At 39.7% G+C, this 20,393-nt stretch overlaps 1 protein-coding gene and 1 long non-coding RNA gene across 5 annotated transcripts in view; one reads left to right on the top strand and one right to left on the bottom strand.

Annotated features, from left to right (window-relative positions):
- The first annotated feature begins 1,081 nt into the window (after positions 1 to 1,081).
- LOC135089092 (serine--tRNA ligase, cytoplasmic-like) lies at positions 1,082 to 15,716 on the top strand. 4 transcript variants are annotated; one of them, XM_063984318.1, is made up of 13 exons: positions 1,082 to 1,329; positions 1,813 to 1,883; positions 2,897 to 3,166; positions 5,790 to 5,900; positions 6,574 to 6,705; positions 8,230 to 8,344; positions 9,202 to 9,380; positions 11,168 to 11,295; positions 12,527 to 12,617; positions 13,096 to 13,285; positions 13,695 to 13,792; positions 14,532 to 14,661; positions 15,059 to 15,716. In XM_063984318.1, exons 1-13 carry the CDS (start codon positions 1,197 to 1,199, stop codon positions 15,151 to 15,153), a joined length of 1,743 nt encoding a protein of 580 aa, XP_063840388.1. In that variant the 5' UTR covers positions 1,082 to 1,196; the 3' UTR covers positions 15,154 to 15,716. The 4 variants fall into 4 exon arrangements, with proteins under 4 accessions (XP_063840388.1, XP_063840390.1, XP_063840389.1 ...); XM_063984319.1 differs by having other exon boundaries at positions 1,083 to 1,329; positions 1,813 to 1,939; XM_063984320.1 differs by lacking the exon at positions 2,897 to 3,166.
- Positions 15,717 to 18,831: 3,115 nt separating this feature from the next.
- LOC135089090 (uncharacterized) overlaps positions 18,832 to 20,393 on the bottom strand; it is a 17,722-nt gene continuing 16,160 nt past the window's right edge. The window contains exon 2 of the long non-coding RNA XR_010261387.1: positions 18,832 to 19,936. This is a non-coding gene — a long non-coding RNA (uncharacterized LOC135089090). The remainder of the gene's footprint in view (positions 19,937 to 20,393) is intronic.

The following is a 20,393-nucleotide window of genomic DNA, read 5'->3' as shown; positions in this document are numbered from 1 at the left end:
TTCACATGGTGCCTGGAAATCCTTATATATCGAGTGAACAGAAAGGAAACTGTAATATAACGGCATGCAAACACTGGCAACCCTAATGGAGTTCTTAAAATGACGGAAAATACAAAGAATTAATGTATGGTTAACATTTCACAAGGCAGGACCTAAACCTCTTCTACGTTTTCTTCAGTACTTCTCTTTATCATTATTACGCACTATTCCTTATACTTACATTACCCTCCGTGCTGTGGCGTGATCCTGTGGTACTGGCCTGTCACGTCCCGGGCACAGAAAAAAAAAAGATAGAGTAGGAAATTTTGCAGGAAAAGTGAATAACACGTCTATTTCCCGCGATCTCGGCGACTTGTGGGTTCCCGCCGCGCCATCTGGTGGTGGAAGGATAGCGGTACTTAAGGCGAATTTGTCGATTATTAAGGTGTTTGTGCATGTATTTGTATGTGTAAAATATGTCTTGTTTTTTTTTTCTTGTGTTTTTTTTTTTTTTAAGGTGAGTGGATAAATTATTCTGATTTTTACTTTGAGTTTTGAAAATTTCACTGAAATGAGTATATGTGGTAGCAGAAAAGTAAGAAAATAAATTAATAGTTGATAAATTAGCAGAAAAATCATATTCAATAAGAACAAAAAAGAAAAAATAATAATCATAAATATACAAAATACCCTTGCATTACAACCAAAATAATACGAACTTATAATGATCAAAACAAAAAACCTTTCTCATAATAAAAAAAGACATCAATGTAAATAAACAGAAGCCCAACATGGGCTGACGAAATATTAGGCTCGTATTGCACATAAACAAAACTCATAGCCCTCACGTCCATGGTGAAAGTACACAAAAGAGCATCAAAAAATAGAACCAAACCCCTTTATGAAGACCACACAACCTTCCTATACTTAATAAAAAGATAAAAATTACTCTAAATAAGCAACACACCCTTGCATTATAACCAAAAACTAATGACCATAAATTATCTGAAAAAAAAATCACTGGCTCTCATTACAAAAATAAGAGAAATGCCAACCCTCTTATAGTACCAGATAAAGACTTGAATCCCTTACTCTTCTTGCCATCATGTCATGTATACACCCCGGCCGGGCAGCGTGGAGGTTGTGACAGCTGACTGGGGAGGAATTTCGCAAGATTGACTCCTTCCTAACTCAGTGACAGCAGAAATAAGGCGGCCATGCTGGATATTGTGTTATTCCGAGAGGACCAAGGGGGAGATCCTGCCAAGGTGCGGGAATCTCAGAGAAGGAGATACAAGGACGTAGGAGCCGTGGATGCTGTGATAGACAAGGATACCAAATGGAGAGCAGGTAATTGGGTTTTTAAGGGTTGGGTGTGGGTGATGTGTTGGTGTTTTGTTCTTGTTTTTTTTTTTTTGTGGTGTTTTGTATTTATTGGCTTTGTCTCGTTTTTTTTTTCTTTCTTATTTTCTCCCATTTCCCGTTTTTTCCTGGATTTTCTTTCCATTTCTGATTTTTTTTTCTTCCTAGATATTATTAATTTCTTTCTGGGTTTTTGTGTTATATATTCATTACTGAATATCCTTATTTCGTTCTGGGTATTGTTTTCATTCCTTTCTGTACTCTTGTCTAATTTCTTCAGGGATAACCTTGCCATTCCTAACTTTGGTTCATTATTATGTGTGTGTTTGATTGAGTTAGTGTTCTCAAGTGTGTTTATAATGAGTATTTAACGTGTGTGTATGTGTGTGTATGTGTGTGTTGCAGAGTTAGTGTTCTGAAGGGTTTTGTATATGATTATTTAACGTGTGTCTGTGTGTGTGTGTGTTTCAGCGCGGCACAAGGGGGACCTCCTCAACCGCATGGGCAACATCATCTCCAAGACAGTCGGGGAGAAGAAGAAGGTGAGGAGCAGCCTGTTTGTGTCCTGGCTGACCTGACTAGTGCTGTGTTCCGAGAGGTAGCTCCTGTCATCTAAATTCTGCCAGGAATTCACAAATAGCTGTCACCTTTAATTTTAACCCCTTCACTGCATTATACACCAGCTGACCCATGAGGCAGTTCCTATCGTTCAAATTCTCCCAGTAATTCACAAACAGATGATATTTTTAATTATAACCCTTTCATTGCATTATAAACCAGCTGACACTTTAAAACATTGGAGATTAGGAAAATAACTTTAACTTACTACTATCTGTGATCTGACCACCTTATCCTGAGCGTTTGGCTGTTGTCCTTGTGAGGGATCTCCCGGCATGAATGGTGTAAATTAAGCACTTACAACATTATAATATACAGATATTTCATGTTGGTTTAGGAAGTTTACTGTTACTGAGGAGGCATCCATTAGAAGTTTTGTTGCTCATAATGCACAGGATGCTTGCTGACTGCCACACCTTGCCTAAACAAACATATTGCATGGTGTGATGATTCTAAACCCATCATGCAGAAGGCACAAAACACAAAGAACACAATTTTCCTTTGCTCTGCCTATGTCCAAAACAAACCTGTGACTTTAGAAATCTTTGTGTATGCCCAGTGACCATCACCAGCCCATTAGATGCTCCTGGTACATGTAACGCAGACTTCTCTATAGCCTTTGGTGTTACTACTTGCCTCACTTCTTTACTTTTTGGAGCTGGATAGGTACATGTCCTAGTACTCATATGTGATTGGTCTCAAGGCTCTCTGTGGCACATGAGGATCTGTCACTTCTTGAATGGTGTTTAATGTTTTTTTTTTTTTTTTTTTTTTTATTCTTCTTCAATAATGTACTCCCAGTCAGTCTACTACAGTGAAATCAGACAGCCTTTTAACATAGGATCTTGTGTGAAATCTCATGTACATCTCAGCTTTGAAACTCCTGACTCTCTCTATGGGGGAATGAACTGAGGGTGTGGTGTGGTCTTGTGGTCAGGCCGCCCGGCAGAAGGGTGAGCAGGAGGAGGAGGCGGGGAGCACAGGCCCAGACCTGGAGACCCTAGAGAAGCACCTGCGTGAGTACAGTTACGTGTGTGGGTATGAGCCGAGTGAGAGGGACTCCCGGCTGATGGGGCGCCTGCCAGCATCCCCTTCCCCCCTCACACACCCGGCCGTGGCTCGGTGGTACACACACATGAACTCTTTCTCTGCTGAGGAGATTAAGTGCCTGCCAGACCCCCAGCGGCTGTCCTTCCAGGCTGAGCTGGTAAGCCAATGATGGTAAACAATAACTGCAGTGAATAGAAGCCCCAGCAATGCATGTTTGTGCCTTGCCCCAGGACAGCAGCACTCAGATGTATCCTGAAGAGAGACACTTGACGTGTGATTAATATGCAATGTATGTGTATGTTTTTTAATGATTGAGTGTCACACAATGATTGGTGTACATATGTTGAGTCAGAGATGTGCGGAGGATGTGTCTCTGAGTGAAGACGTCATGCTGGAATTGTTGTGGTATTGAACAGATGTCTGTGAGAGTGTAGTAATTGAACCACTCCAGGAGACAGGGACTCGTGACATGTTCTGGTGCACATATTCACTGCCTGTTGACCTGAAGGGCTGCCTGCTTATCAGTCACCTTTATATGGCTGAATGCACCTCACACCTCACAGCACTATGGCAGTGTGGCAGTCTTATTATTTATGGATTTATCTACTTATTTATTGCTTTTGACTTATGCATCTTATTCCCTTTGTTACATTATTGATTTTTTTTCCCCTTTTTCTCACCAGTGGTCTGTGTGGCCTTATCATAAAGCACAGTGTTGCAGGCTATTCCATTATCATGCCTAGAGACCTTTAATTCCTTTTGCTACATTTTAGATTTCTTCCCTCTTTTTTCACCAGTGGTCTGTGTTGCCTTATCATAAAGCACAGTACTGCAGGCTACTCCTTCATGAGATATGGGAATCTTCAGTACTTTTGTACATTCATTGTTTGGATGATGAAGTGATGGCCTGTGTCCGTGTTCACCATTCCAAGGAGTCTGCCTCTTGCCCTAGTGTGTCTCTTATCACTACAACTAAGTAATTAAAAAGAATGATTGGTGATTGCTGATATAATTTACATATAATCACCTTTCATGTGTTTGCTTCACTTAAATTTGAATGTTGGCCCTGATCCCTTTTTTGTTTTGTCAGATCAGTCTTGGCTGTATACTCTGGCTAGCATAGCTGGGCATGATAACAAAAAAAAAATTATCATAATAACTGATAATTGATAACTGGCAATAAATATATTGTCCAATAACTGATAACCGATAAATCGAAAATTCCAATACTAGCAATAATGATATTGATATTTTAAATAAAAAGGTTGATAAATTCAAATTTTTTATCTTTATCTTAGAAAATTCAGAAAATCTTAGAAAATCTTGTAATTCAATGTTTTTCCTGTCTCTTCACCAATGAAAAGTACTGTTTTAAGTAAAACAACATTTGATATTGAAAGTTTATAACTTCAGCATGCTCATGTTCCAAAAACTAAAATCATCAAGTATCACTAGTTTGGAACCAAAAGTATCAGTAATACTGATGAATCAGTAATGCTTAAAAAATTATTTTCAGGTAACTGATAACCCAACATCATTATTGCGATAACGCCCACCGATGCTGGCTAGTGAGTGACTGCACTGTGCCCCTTCTTGATGTGTTTGTTAGTTAGACTGTGACACTGGCTTTTCCTTATCAAACTAAGGGCATTTAGACATACTAGATAGACTGACACTGGCTTTTTCTTATCAAACTAAGGGCATTTGGATATACCAGATAGACTGATGCTGTGGCTTATCCTTATCAAACTAAGGGCATTTAGATATACTGGTCAGCTGAGATAGTTAATGTTGATAATACCGAGGCATGTTGAGAGTTTGCTCAGTACTCAGGAACTCTTTTGTCCTCCCATGCTTGCTTCTCATACATTTAATGTGCTTACTGTAAATTTTGTCATTGTTCTATAAATTGCTGTTGGTTTATGGTCTGTAATGTAGCAAGTGCTTGATTTACACCTTATTTACATAATTGTCTTTTTCTGGAATGTTTTTGATGTGTAAGATAATCTAGATGTTTGTTTTGAATCAGATTGTACTGTAAAATTCCACACTGACAGTTGATGAGTACAATTTAGAGAAACATGATTAGAAGTACCAGTAACTGTTTTGCTACAAGTCAAGATTGATTCATTGATGTCTTGAGATGGTGCCACAACTATGCATTTCAAAAGATGAGTTTCAGGTGGAATTTAGTTAATTAGGTGCATGAAGGGGGGTGCCAAAACTAAGCCTTACAAAAAGATAAGCGTCTGAGTCATGCATTGCTGACATAGTGTGCATCAAGTCACCAAGTCATTCAAAGAGAGGATGGCTGATTGCTGACATAGTGTGCATCAAGTCACCACAACCAACTCATTCAAAGCGAGGATGGCTGATTGCTGACTTTGTTTGCATCTAGTCACCACAACTAGATTATTTAAAAAGAAGATGGCTAATTGCTGATATAATTCATGTCTAGTCACCACAACTAATTAAAAAAACTGATTGCTGATATAGTTTTCATCTTGTAAACTCTGGAATTCCCTGCCTGCTTCTGTATTTCCTCCTTCCTATGACATGAACTCTCAAGAGGGAAAGGTTTCAAAACACTTGTCCTCTAATTTTAGATGACTCTTTTGACCTTTCTTAAGGGACTGGCACCTCAATGACCTTTTTTCTTTTTTCTTCTCTTTGTTGCCCTAGACCAGTGCCTCTCTTACTTAAAAGGAAAAAAAAACTAGTCACCACTTATTCAAAAGGAGAATGACTGATTGCTAATATACCTGGTCTTAATCCTGCAGGCCAAGGAAGCGGAGGGCACAGAGACAGACGTGCCAGCCGAGGTGAAGGAGAAACTGACGGAGCTCACAGTGGACCTGCTGCGGCCCCTCAAGGTGTCCCAACTGAAGGAGGTGAGGACATGGTAATGCTGGGTCTGGTATGACCTGCCACTCGTGTGCCTGTGATGTTAGGGCTGCTTGTGTTGGGTCTCTTTTTTCTTATTTATTATTTTATTTTATTTTTTATTTATTTATTTATTCTTTTATGTTTTGTTGTCCTTGGTCAAAAAAACAAAGTGCTTCCATATTAAAAAGAATAAGGAAGTAATATATATATATATATATATATATATATATATATATATATATATATATATATATATATATATATATATATATATATATATATATATATATATATATATATATATATATATATATATATTTTTTTTTTTTTTTTTTTTTTTTTTTTTTTTTTTTTAGTCATCTATTTCCAGAGCCATTCTTCCATATAAAATAGAATAGGCAAATGAAAAATATCACTGTTGGGTGATGACATTAATGGTCGTTTCTGTTCAGTAAGCCTTTTCTTTTAATTTTTTATCAGTTCTGCTGCCCTTGGCCAGAGTCCTTCCATATGAAAGAGAATAAGGAAATAAAAAAAATGTCACTCAAGTTATAATATCATCTAACATACCGAGTGTCTCCACCACACTGATAGGAAAAGATTTTACATGTACCATTCTCTGCCATCACTGACATCTTCCCTTGACTGTGGTGTTAAGGTGACACTCCTCCCTCTCAGGTGAAGAAGCTTGTGGACGAGACCATGACACAGAACAATGAGGAACTGCAGAAGCTGGAGAACGAGAGGGACGCCATCCTGAAGGAGATTGGCAACATTGTGTACGATGATGTGCCTGTCAGTGATAATGAGGTGGGGGAACACTGGGGCTTGTGTCTGGTTTGATGTGCTGTGTGTGTGTGTGTGTTCACCTTATCCTTTCCCTCTATTCTATTTGCCTCTTCTCTTTGCTAATTCACATCCTCCTCTGTTTATAATAATGTGCCTTTTAGTGATGATAAGGTGAGGAAATGGTGGAGCTTGTGTTTGGTTTGATATGCTGTGTGTGTGTGTGTGTGTGTGTGTGTGTGTGTGTGTGTGTGTGTGTGTGTGTGTGTGTGTGTGTGTGTGCGAGTTATTTTCACTTTTTCCCCTCCCTCTGTCCATGTATCTCTTCCTTGCTAATTCACATCTTCATCCTCACCTTAATTTGATAATCTGACTGTGGGGAGGCTTTCAGTTATCTTTGCTCTTTTTCTCTCCCTCTACCATGCATCTTCTCTTCCTTGCTAATTCACATCTCCCTCTTTGCCTCGTATTGTATGCTGTTTGGTGTGCTAATAGCTGTGAGAGGCTTTCATCAGGGATAAATCCATGTATTATCTTCCTCTGTGTGGGCATCAACTTGACGTATAGACAGTATTAACATGATGTATGCTATTGAAATATATTTATCAGTATTAACATGAAGTATGCTATTGTAATGTTTATGCTTCCTTGTCACTGTACTCTTATAGGGAACATATGCTGCTGCTGAGTGAAAGTGTACTGCCTCTATATTCCCTGCTTGTTGTCAAAGGCTTAAAGGAATGGAGAAAGGGGATAAGGGAGCTTTTCTTGTGCATTTTTATCCCCCACAGTGAATTGAGGCATGTTCTATCACAGTAACTTCCACTTAGAATATCCCAGTCTATGAATGTAAGGATAAGAGAGGGTAAGAGATATTTTCCTCTACATTTCAACTCCCCACAGTAAATCAAGGCATATAGTTTTCTCTCAGTGGTCATGACTAAAAGAGTATCTCAGTCTTGTATATGTTAGCAGCAACATTAAGGATAAGAGATAAGAGATTTTTTTCTTTGTATTTCAATTCCCCACAGTGAGAGAAGGGTTATTTTGGTCAAGTAATCAAGGAATTGGCAGCTTAATTCTTATCCCCAGTGTTAATATCAAATTTACGAAGGCATCTTTTGTCAGCATCCTCCAGTTGAGCATCCCAGACTCTATATGTAAGCAGTAACAGCATAAAGATGAGGACAAGAGATCTTGTCTTTATTTCAATTCCCCCCCACTAAACAAGGGATAATATTGTCTCAGCAACCCCCACTAATAGCTTATCCCAGCCTTTGTATATTAGCAGTCACAGATGGATAAGGATGAGAGATCCTTTCCTCTATTTTAATCCTCCACAGTGAGATAAGACATGTTTTAACTCAGCAGTCCCAACTAATGGAGTATTCAGGTGTGTATATAAGCAGTAACAGCATAAGGATAAGAGAGTTTTTCCACTGTATTTTAATTCCCCCAGTGAGACAGGACATATTCTAACTCAGCAATCCCAACTAATGGAGTATTCAGGTGTGGGTACATAAGCAGTAACAGCACAATTCCCCGCAGGACAACAACGCCGTGGTAAGAACCTTCGGCGAGGAGACCACCAAGAAATACTCCCACGTGGACCTTATTGCCATGATCGGAGGCTCTGATGCCAAGAGAGGAGCCGTCACTTCAGGTTCAGTGGCTTTGTTCTTGCTCATCATGTTATCCCTGTGACTGCCACTTGCTAAAACTTTTCTCTAATCACTTTTAGACATCCTTACTCATTCTGCAGCCAAATCCAATCTCTGAACTGGGAAGAAATTGCAAAATACGTATATTCCTTTCATTGTTAACTTTTTTGTAGATGCTTATAAAGACTTCACGCATTCCTTCTGGTGCTTCTAATTATTTCATGTCACATTTTGTTACTGTTGATTTTTTTCTACCATTGTTAGTTACCTCAGAGTAAGGGTGTTGTCTCTTCAGTTTCAGTGGCATTGTTCTTATTAGTCATATTGAGGTATTTTTTCACCACTGATTTTCTTTTTTTCATATTGTAAGTTGCCTTGAAGTAGGGTTTACACATTGTGTTTTTCCTAGAATCTGGCTTACTGCTAGTGTTTTCGAATACCACTTATGTAAAAAAAACACTTAAAAATCATCAGCATCATGAGAGTGGTACAAATCCAGGCCTGTCAAGTGTAGACCAGAGACACTACCAGTGAGTGCAGTATGTCTGTGTGTGTTTATTGCTAACTGAACACCTCTGATATGAAAAACACTTAAAATCCTTAATATTATAAGTGTGGCACAAATCCAGGCCTATCAAGAATAAGAATATAAGTGATAATACCAGTTAGAATGTAGTATGTGTGTGTTTAGTGTTAACTGAACATCACTGATATGAAAAAAAACACTTCAGATCGTTAGCATCATGAGTGTGGCACAAATCCAGACCTGGGTATCTTACCAGTGAGTTAGCAATTAATATGTGTGTGTCTGTGTCTAGTGCTGACTGAACACCACTAATATCCTTGTCATCACCTGCAGGAGGTCGTGGGTACTACCTGATGGGCCCAGCAGTATACATGGAGAGGGCACTGGTGGAGTTGGGCCTCAGCATACTGGGGAAGAAGAAGTACGTCCCCATTGTGACTCCCTTCTTCATGCGGAAAGAGGTGATGCAGGAGGTGGCCCAGCTCTCCCAGTTTGACGAGGAGCTGTACAAGGTGTGTATTGTATGTTCGCATTGGTGTATTCTTAACCTCTTCACTATGGCACAGTGAAAACAGTGCCCCACCCCATATCCAGCCAGTCTGTGCACACAAAAAATATGAAGCGTCACTACTGAATATTGTTATGTGCAGAGAGATAAAACGATGTAAGGCGAAGAGAAGAAGTAAGAATGAATAGAAGTGAGAGAGAAGAAGAATGAAGGAAGAGAGAGAGAGAGAGAGAGAGAGAGAGAGAGAGAGAGAGAGAGAGAGATACAGACACCAGATGTACAATTACAGGTGACCATTTGCCCTCTGAGATTATCATAAGAATCCTTGCACGCATAGATCCTCTTTCCCAAATTAATTTATATTATTTCTAAATGTTCCTTTTGATTGAGCCTCACACAGTTAATTGCAGAAGAGTTGCCCTTGAAGATAAGGTGATCTGCATTCAACTAGCCCCTATAGCTTAGTCATTAGAATTGTCAGAAGTGAAGTATTTTATTCAGGATAGCACGAGCTGAGAGATAGATGGCGGACAGAGCACGTGGGTGTATTTATGTATGTATGTCACCAGACTTTCTCTTGTACCTGCCCCCCCAAGTTACTGGTGTATTTCTAACATCATTGGAGTCTTTACAGACAGGAAAAGACATGGTATATAATAAAATTGTTGGTGTACTTTTAACATTACTGGAGTTTTAATAGATTAAGAAAGATAATTTATACATAACCAAAATATGTTATGTGACAAGAGTTTTCACTTTTTGGTGCTTGTCTACTTGAATCACTAAGGTTAGCAATGTAAAATAACCAAGGTTATAGTATTCCTCACATCAGGTGCACCATTTAAGACAGATTTATTGACAAATAGAAAAATAAGAATGGTTTATTACACTCATGAAACTCATTAGTAGGGTGGTTCATGAAACTGTGCCTTCCCACTGGGGGTCAACGGGGCTAAGAGTGTGAATGATGTGAGTGTGTGGTGCTGTGTCTGTGCCATTCTGCTTGCTGGCCTGGTATATAGACATATTTGAATTCTTACTGCAATGTGGAACAATTCACAACACTAAAGCAAGTGTACAGAATCTTTTAGAGTAGTCGTTCCTAACCTTTTTTGTGTCTTTTTCCCTGTCAACCATTTCATCTGTTCAGATTTTCCCCCTTCATAGAGTGTCAAGGAAAAGTTAAAACTCTCAAAACTGAATTATGGAATTTCAACCAAAATTATTGTACAAAGTCACTACTGAAAGCAATCATAACATACATTTTTATTTGTAATTGTATATAGTACTTGAAGAAAAGTCAATTGGCACATTATATGAGTCTCTCTCTCTCTCTCTCTCTCTCTCTCTCTCTCTCTCTCTCTCTCTCTCTCTCTCTCTCTCTCTCTCTCTCTCTCTCTCTCTCTCTCTCTCTCTCTCTCTCTCTCTCTCTCTCTCTCTCTCTCTCTCTCTCTCTCTCTCTCTCTCTCTCTCTCTCTCTCCTGTCAGCCAATAACCAGTCATTTTTATTTCCCTCCATAGATTTCCCCCTCTTAGAATCCTAAAATTTCCCTTAGGTTGGGAAATATTATTTTAGAGCATTTTACAAGAAAGATAATGGGATGAAAAGAGAAGGTTATCCAATGTGTAGGCAGTTTTATGCTCAGAGGTGGCTGTAGAATAAGTAATAAATTCTTTAGAGTAGTTTGTGATTAAAGAAACATGTCAACTAGCAGTGAGAGAGTTAAAAAGAATTCTGGTGCATATAGGAGAACCATAAGCACTACACACAAACCATTGCCTCCTCCACAGGTGTTAGGGAAGGGTGACGTGCCCGGCTCAGAGCAGGTGGACGAAAAGTACCTCATTGCCACCTCAGAGCAGCCCATCGCAGCCTTCCACCGCGACGAGTGGATACCAACAGACCAGCTGCCCATCAGGTGAGTGGTTAGGTTAGGATAGGGTTAGGTTAAGTTAGGTTTGGTTAGGTTTAAGTTGTTAGGTTTAGTTTTGGGTTAGTTTAGGTTTGGTTTAGGTTAGGTTAGGGTTAGGTTAGGTATAGTACTGGGCATGGTTGTGTTAGTTTGATTAAGTTAGGTATAGTACTGGGTATGGTTGTGTTAGGTTAGATTAGGTAGAGTACTAGGTGTGGTTGTGTTAGTTTGATTAAGTTAGGTAGAATACTGGGTATGGTTGTGTTAGGTAAGGTTAAGTTAGGTAGAGTACTGGGCATGGTTGTACTAGTTAGGTTACAGCCATAGTCGTGTCAGGAGCAACATAAAAAAAGTGAACTCACTAACACTGCCAGTGACTGATGCTCTCACTTGCTGCTTTGTGTTTGTGTTTCCATCTTGTCTTGAAACATGCAGTCAGCGACCATATTCCTGCCTGAAGAATGAGAACACAGGAAAATAAGGGAAGCCAGATCTTGTCTTGAAAATGCCATCTACTAAAATATTTCTTTAACTGAGGAATAAGATGGTAACAAAAGAAAATAAGAGGAGCTGCATGCAGTCAACTTACGTGTTTCTGTACCTGAAGAATAAGACAATAAAAACACAAGACAGTAAGGAAAGCTGCAGGAGGCCACCAGACCTAAACATGGCACCCCATACAAAGCATGCCTACCTATTTCCACACGTAATTCCTATTCACACAAGATCATTAACATTGCCAGTGCTGGTAGGAATGGCATCACTATATAACATTGTCATTACTGGTAGGAATGTAATAATAATAATAATAATAATAATAATAATAATAATAATAATAATAACGAGATTTATTCACCAAGAAAGTATTTACACATACAATAAGCATAAGTAAAAACATATCATCTCAGTTTACAGAAATTATGAACTACTAATATGACTGAAACTAATAAAGAGCAGTAGTGAAACAGATAAGAACCTTGGAATGGTACCATTACTAATACTGCCTGAAAAAAATTGTGTCACTCTCTCACCATAAGAAACAAGATTGAGGGCCACTTCCACAGTCTTTTTGTAAGCTCCTAAACCAATTTCTGGTACACTCCCAAATGAAAAACAGTCACCAAAGGTGACTGTGAAACCCAATTACAAATGAAGTGTCTTTGTTGGCAAGCTAACAAATGATAAATGAATGACTGGAACTGGCCTTGAGTGTTTGTGTACGTGTGCCTCCCCTCAGGTATGCCGGCCTGTCCTACTGCTTCCGGCAAGAGGTTGGCTCACACGGGCGGGACACGAGGGGCATCTTCCGAGTCCATCAGTTCCAGAAGGTATGTCACTAGTGGCTCTGGGTGACGTCTCTTTTGTCTCTTGGAAGTGTCTGAGCTTGAGGAAGATTTGTAGTGTAGTGATGCTTCTAGATGTGAGGGTATTACTATTACTGTCCAAACTGTGGGGCTCATTCTTGTAAAATGAGAGCAGGAGTAATGTCTCTTCTCCATCAGGGGCAGAGGGCTAAGAGAGTGGTGTGAATGAGTGTGAATGTGACAGTTGTGTGCCTTGTCCTAGCTATCCACCTTTTTTGGGGGAGACAGCCTTGGTATGTTTATGCATGTCATTAAGATTACTATTGTGCTTCTATTGTAAGTGAAAGTGTGTGAATTTGACAAAGATTTGTAGTGTAGTGCTTGTTTTAAGACTTGAGGGCTATTACTATCATTATTACTATTGGGTATTTGAATTTAAGGAAGCATTGTAGTATTCCAGGCATAACACTCCTTTACACCCAACACTTCACCCTTCTCTCAGGTGGAGCAGTTCTGCCTGACCTCCCCACACGATGGCAAGTCCTGGGAGATGATGGACGAGATGATCACCAATGCCGAGGAATTCTGCAAGGCGCTGGGGCTGCCCTACCGAGTCGTTAACATTGTGTCTGGGGAACTGAACAATGCAGCTGCCAAGAAACTTGATCTGGAGGCATACTTCCCCGGATCTGGTGAGTTGTGAGGGTAAATGAGAGAATGTTGAGGTGGAGAATGCACGTGTCACTCAGAGAATACCTACAAAATTAAGAAATAAGAAGAGCAGGAGTGGAATGCATTATGGAAGTGATAAGATAAAATGAGATGGTTTAGTCATTTAAGAAGAAGAACCAGGAATCGATTATAAGAGCCTGGAGGAAGCCAGTTGAGGAAAGAAAATTGAGAGGAAGGCAGAGGTTGAAATGGAGAGATGGAATTGTGGTAGAACTGCTAAGGATAGGAGTCACAGAGGAAGATGTAAGGGATAGAAACAACCGGAGGAGGTTCATACTTGGTGCCAACTCCTCATTCTAGAGAAACAGGGAAAGGAGAAGAAGAGATGATGCTTTTGTCCAGTAACTGATCTCTCTCCCACATCACCAGGAGCATACCGGGAACTTGTCTCATGCTCCAACTGCCTCGACTACCAATCCAGGAGACTCAGAGTGCGCTACGGAGCCACCAAGAAGATGAACGCAGCGGTGAGTGTGGCGAGAGGAGACACTACTACTCAGCAATATTGCCCCTTTAGTACTTCCATCATCACCTCATTCTTGGACTGTTTACTTTGTCATTAGTCTATTATTACTCTAACACTCATTTCCCCATTAAGCAGTATTTGAAGGCATAGATTTGAGTGAGGGCATCCATTCATAACTTTCAATGTGGGCTTTCAGTGTGCAGTTATTTATTTTGTTGTTACTCTAGTACTGTAGCATTCATTCCCACATTTAGCAGTATTTGGGAGTATTGAGTTGAGTTTTGTTATCTGTTATGAGCAGGGTTTTGCTGTGGTGTTGCCTCATTGTTTACTCTCTTTTCACTGCAGTAATCATTCTCCTCTTTTAACAGTATTTAGAGGTCTGGGTTTGTGTTTAATGATTTACTATCCTAAGCTTCTTTTGGGTTTTCAGTATGCAATTATACCTCATTATTACTTTACTATTTACTTTGTAGTTACTCTCTTTTCACTGCTGTAATCATTTTCCTCTTCTAGCAGTATTGAGAGGTTTGGGTTTACATTTATATATCTACTATCCTAAGCTCCTTTCAGGCTTTCACTGTGCAATTGTATCTTATACAATTGTAATGTATCTTATACATTACTATTTACTTTGCTATAACTTATTCCCCTCTTTTGGAAGTATTTGGATGCCTAGAATTGAGTTAATCTACTGTCCTTAACTTCTTGAATGGAGATTTATTGCGTGCATTTTTCAGGTTGAGTACGTGCACATGCTGAACGCTACGATGTGTGCCACCACTCGTGTCATCTGTGCCGTGCTGGAGAACTACCAGACAGAGGAGGGGATCAAGGTGCCAGAGGCCATCAAGGCATACATGCCCGAAGGTGAGAACTGTGCCTGGTTAACCCTCTGAATCCTGTGGCTGTCTTATACTCTTGTTTAGGCTGAGATTACTTGCTTTTACTAATTTCACGGATGCTGTCTTAAAATCAATGGGCTGTCTGTTGTGTCCCCTAAAACATTCAGTCTAAAAGTATCTAGTTTCGTATGATTTCAAGTTGGAATAGATTGATTTAATATGTTTTAAGAAGCTACTCAGATTTTAAGGGTTAAAGAGTAATGGTTGGAAGTACATACAACAGACAATGTTAAGAACTACATATTGACTCCCTCTCATTCATATGGATCCATTGCCCCAGAGAAGATGGTGTAGGTATGACAACTCCCAGTACAAACAACATAAAACCTCTGTATTTGAATGTTTATATATTTCCTTTTCAGAGTACAAGGAGTTTATCCCATTCCGATTTCCTGCACCTATTGAAGAGGAAGCCAGCAAGAAAAAGAAAAAGGGAAAGACTAAACAAGAGGAATAGAGACGAATAAATGGATGATGTATTGTATGGTGTCCACTGAAGCTTCCTCTCACACTCATCACTTCTAATTCTGTCTTAATTTGGGGTTCAAGAAGTGCTGGGTCTGTGTTGCCGGATCAATATAACAATTTGTACCTCCTTTCACCACTGGTCTTAAGTCTTGCACTCCAATTTTTTTTTTTTTATTTATTTTTTTTTAGTGAATATTGTTTGGTTATACAGCACTGGGTGATTTGTAATGGTAATTTATTACGACAGTTCTTCCCTCCCAATGTGTGTTCAGGGTTAAGGGGCAGCACCACCTCTCAACACAGTCCAGGAACTATTGAGAAAATTCTAACCTGGTATAGCCCTGAGTGTTGAAAATGCAAAACTTTTTTTTTTTTTTTTTTTTTTTTTTCTGGATATCAGCTCTTTTCTATTCTCACAAAATAGTTCACCAGTTTTCCTTTTTTCATTTTTCATTTACTTCTTATACCAGGTTGAAAGTTTTCCCAATAGTACTACTCTTGATTAATGGGGAGCTTTTGTACATCACCATTTACAATAAAACTATGGTTGATCTCATTGTCTTCTTGGGTAAGACGCCCTCTGTGTGTGTCTGTGTAATTAATAACATTCCATCTCTATCTATATAAGAGGCCCAAAAAAAAGCACCACACACTGTCACATTATGTTGCACTTCCACTCACTATGTAGCAGATAAACATAAGGATTTCGTCCATTCAAAGCCTTTCCAACGAGTTCCACTCATTCCCTTGTGGGTGTGGCAGCCAAAAATATATACAGTCTGGTACAAGAACAAAAATTGTAACAGTGAGTCATAAGTAATTTCAGAATAAAAATAACATGAAAATGCATAAGTTGTGAAAACACTGAGCTAAATTATTACAAATTACCAAGCATTTAGATGTTTAATATCCGGATCGGCACGTGTGTATCATAAGGAGTTGAGTCTTTATAAAGTTCATGACTCGATCAAGGCGATTCACAAAGCATTTGAGAACTCAAGGCATAAGGGAAGAGTGTCAGCTGGGAGCAGAACACAAGATAAGCCAAGATACGGCAAGAGGCAATGCGTTATATGATACCTTTTCTGAAGGTTGAGCACAATTCTGGAGGGCGGGGAACAGTCCCTCACCTCGCATCACCGAGAGGCAGCGAATCCCTTTGCGCCAAGGAACTCAGTACGTGTTTTGTACTGTAATAGGACAATAACAGTGACTAAAAAGATGGGAAAGGAGAAGTGTCCAGATAAGGCAAGCCTCCCTCTTACACTGCCTGTTATTATTCAAAACTACTTCAGTCCAGTCACCAGGCTTTCACTCACACCTTCTAGGGTTTGGGCAGGTAAGCCTCCCTCTTAAACTGCCTGTTATTATTCAAAACTACCTCAGTCCACTCACCAGCCTTTCACTCACACCTTCTAGGGTTTGGAAGACAAATGGAGTTTCAACCCCAGATGAGTTTTTCTTTTCGGAAATAACTGTTGCAACTTGCATTGCGCCCCATGTTCTTGCATCTTGGTATGGCTGCACTACACTTAATAATGCCATCAAGCGGAGAAACCAGGAGATAGTTCTGACCTTACTTGTCGCACTGGGCACGGTGTTTCCTTCACATGACGTACTCTCTCTCGCCTGCCTTGAAAGCAATCGTCGTCTGTACTACTAAGATCACCATCAACATGTAAAATGGTCCATGTGGTCAAGAAAAAAAAAATGTTCAAGCCATAAGAGCATCAATAAATTTGGGTCTTAACATAGTAAAAACCTGTAGCATTTTATATCAAATATGTATTTATCTCTGACGAATAGATATTGATCATCCATTCAGCTCCCTTTATTCTAATTAATTCTGCCTTGTCTTTCTTTAAAGAATAGTTAGAAATTTTTCCCTAGATGGCAAATATGTCTTGAGATGAGATTTTCCAACTTCACAAAAGTCACTGAAATTATCAATGTGTTTCTCATTAAATGCATCATATCATTTCTCGATCAATCATTACAACATTGTTTTTCATGCATAAATATTTACCGTGCACTTAGTTATCTTTTTTCTTGAGTATTCTGACCTGTTGCTTCTTTGAGTGTGTTTGGAAAGTTCCTCCAGCCGGCTGTGATTGAGGACAGGCGTGCTTGGTGCTGCTGTACCCAGTATCCGGCAAACACATGCACTATTACAGCAACAAAACTGCAAAGCATTCCGCCACGTGTCCTCCTGTACGTACTTGTGAATCATTATGCTGTACTTACTACGCTTCGTTCTGCCTGGCATGCTGTGTGGACCTCACTATACCCTCTATTTCTTCATTCATACTTCGAGGGAGCTTAAAAAAATGTCATTGTTCTATCTACCTTTCTTTATTCAGGGTTCGTTACGGTTTGAAAAAAAAAAAAAAACTTATCTGATTCTACGTTCACGCTTCGTTACAACTTGCAAAAACAAAGAATTTTTTTTTATATATATTTCTTCATTTTATGGCTTGTTACGGCTTGAAAAGAAAAAAAAAATGTCATTGTTTTATCTACATTTCTTCTTTCATACTTCGTTACAGCTTAAAGAAAAAAACGGCATTGTTTCATTGTGTTCTTGGGTGGAGGCTAGAATTAGACTACCGGAGAGTGCAGGTTGGGTGTGTGACGCGTGCTTACGTCTACAGTCTACTCTGTACAGGGACAAATACGAGAGGAATGTAATAATCTCCTCATTGTTACCATGACGCTTCCTGTTACATGTCCATCACCGGCAATACCATTATAAAACGCTTTGCTCTCCCACCACGACTGTTTTCAAAGCCCACAGAGATGATTAGCCGGGTTCTCAAAAGTGTTTTCTCCTGCTCACATTGTAGAAATCTCGTTAATCTGTCACTAAAACCATGAAAGTACCTTTAAAAATTCGTCTCTTCAGCTAGAACCTTTTGTATGTAGTGGAGTTGCGGCGCATTTGTTTCACATTACGGTCCTTCAGCCAGTCTAAATAATGTTAAAGCTACGTATTCTTATTTAATTTACCAATTTATTATTATTATTATTATTATTATTATTATTATTATTATTATTATTTAGTTTTACTCTGCTTAAAAGACAAAACACAGAAGCTAAGAGTGTGAATGAAGTGTGCATGAGTGTAGTGGTTCGTCTGGGCCACACCGTGTGGGATTGCTGGCCTGGTATATAATGTAGATAAATTTATTTTTGTTAATTTATTTTCAGAATTAACAAGACGCTGTTGATTATCGGGGAATGGAGACAGCAATGACAGTGCCCCCAGACAGCAGGTAAGCTAGAAACACTCTTGGGTGTATATTTACTGCAGTGGTGTTATCATAGTATTGTACGTACTGAATTAATGTTAGTGAAGGTAGACAATTATTACTTTCTTATGCAAGGGAGACTCTAGCCTAGGCCAATAAAAAGGGATATACAAAAAAAAAAGCCTACTAAAGGTGTCAGTTCCCGAAGAGTATAGTCAAAAGGATTATCCATATTTTGAGGGTGTCTTGAAATCCCCCTCTTCAAACCGCTCACGTCAAAGGCAGGAGGAAATACAGAACCAGGCAGGGACTTCTAGAATTTACCGTTACTACATTATATCGTATTAATTCAGGTGCCATACAGGAAATATAAGCCAATATAAGTTTGACATTGTATTTACCACAGTAGTGTTACATCGTATTAGTTTAACATAAAGTATAAAAGCCAAGAATTAAAACAGGTAGACCCAGAATATACTCAACACAGCAATATTAGTGACATACAGAAAATATAAGCCAGAACAAGTTGACATCGTATTCGCCAGAGCTGTTACATCGTATTAGTCTAACAGGAAGTGTAAAACTTAAGAATACACTCAATACAACAATATTATATCGCATTCATTTAACAGAAGGCATAAGTACAAAATATTCAAAAACACAAAAACACACACACACACACACACACACACACACACACAGTCTATTCACAAGAGCAACTTCAAACTATGCATTATATCCGAGTAAGCCTCCTTTCCTTTCATCTTGGTATTTCCGAGTTGTTGACGGAGTAGGTGCATCACTGGGAGGGGTGGTGGTGGTGGTGGTGGTGGTGGGGCAGGCAGGACGCAAGTACAGCAGGCCGGGACTAGTGCAATTTGACTTTGAACCACAAGAATGCACTTGTCCTCACCTGGTCTACTGCATTTTAATGATGAAATACTGGCTGCGAACTCTCTCTCTCTCTCTCTCTCTCTCTCTCTCTCTCTCTCTCTCTCTCTCTCTCTCTCTCTCTCTCTCTCTCTCTCTCTCTCACAATCAATACAACTATGGGAAAAAATAACTACAAACTAATCTAGACCATCAATAAAGAAGTAAAAACTAACTACACTTAAGAAACAAACTTTAGCCATACGATCTTCACCAAATATAAGAGTTAACCCATAATCCTGACTATCTAAGAACACAAAACAAAGGAATTCACTACAACACTCGTAACCAGAACAGACATCTTCCTTGCAAGACACGTAAGATAAGTGAACCCTCTATCTACCATTCCGGTAAGACCAAACACGTCGACTGGCATTTGTTTCTCCTTTGCTCGCGCTGGGACGGAGGCAGAAGGTGACGAGTGTTTGGGTGTTGTCTCACGAAGCAGGTTCCACCCCCTCTAGGCCGGGGAAAGTGCAATATTGCTTCTCAGCCGAACATTGCAGCTTCCCTCAACCCAGCAGGGGAGGCCAAAGGTGACGCGGCGCCCTCAGTTCCTCTGTTGTCCTCGCCAGGGTAGGAAGGGTGGTGATGCTAGCGGAGGAGGGAGGAAGGGAAGATTAGTTAAGTGGTGTCTATCCTCTCTCTCTCTCTCTCTCTCTCTCTGTGTGTGTGTGTGTGTGTGTGTGTGTGTTGCAAAGATGCATTTGTTGTGGAGAAAGCGAAGTATTGTCTGGTGCCAAATGCACAGTGTGTGTGTGTGTCTGAAAGCGATACCCCCACAGTTGGGTATGAATTTGTTTGTTGTTTTACTTGTTTTGGGCGTGCGGGCCTTTCCTCACACACACACACACACACACACACACACACACACACACACACACACACACACACACACACGAGTCCCCCCTCCAATTCTTCACCCTCCGGAAGAAAACGTGGGACGAAAACGAAATCCCTCTTATCCACATGGTTCCTTCTTGCCCACAACTGCGCGGTGACGTCACAGGGAGAAGGTGATGTCAGGGGTGGTTGACTGGGCGTGTGGGTG

The sequence above is a fragment of the Scylla paramamosain genome, chromosome 32 (genome assembly GCF_035594125.1).
Source record: "Scylla paramamosain isolate STU-SP2022 chromosome 32, ASM3559412v1, whole genome shotgun sequence".
NCBI classification, from domain to species: Eukaryota; Metazoa; Arthropoda; class Malacostraca; order Decapoda; family Portunidae; genus Scylla; species Scylla paramamosain.
The sequence above is the reverse complement of the archived record's forward strand: the minus strand, read 5'-3'. Positions and strand labels throughout refer to the sequence as shown.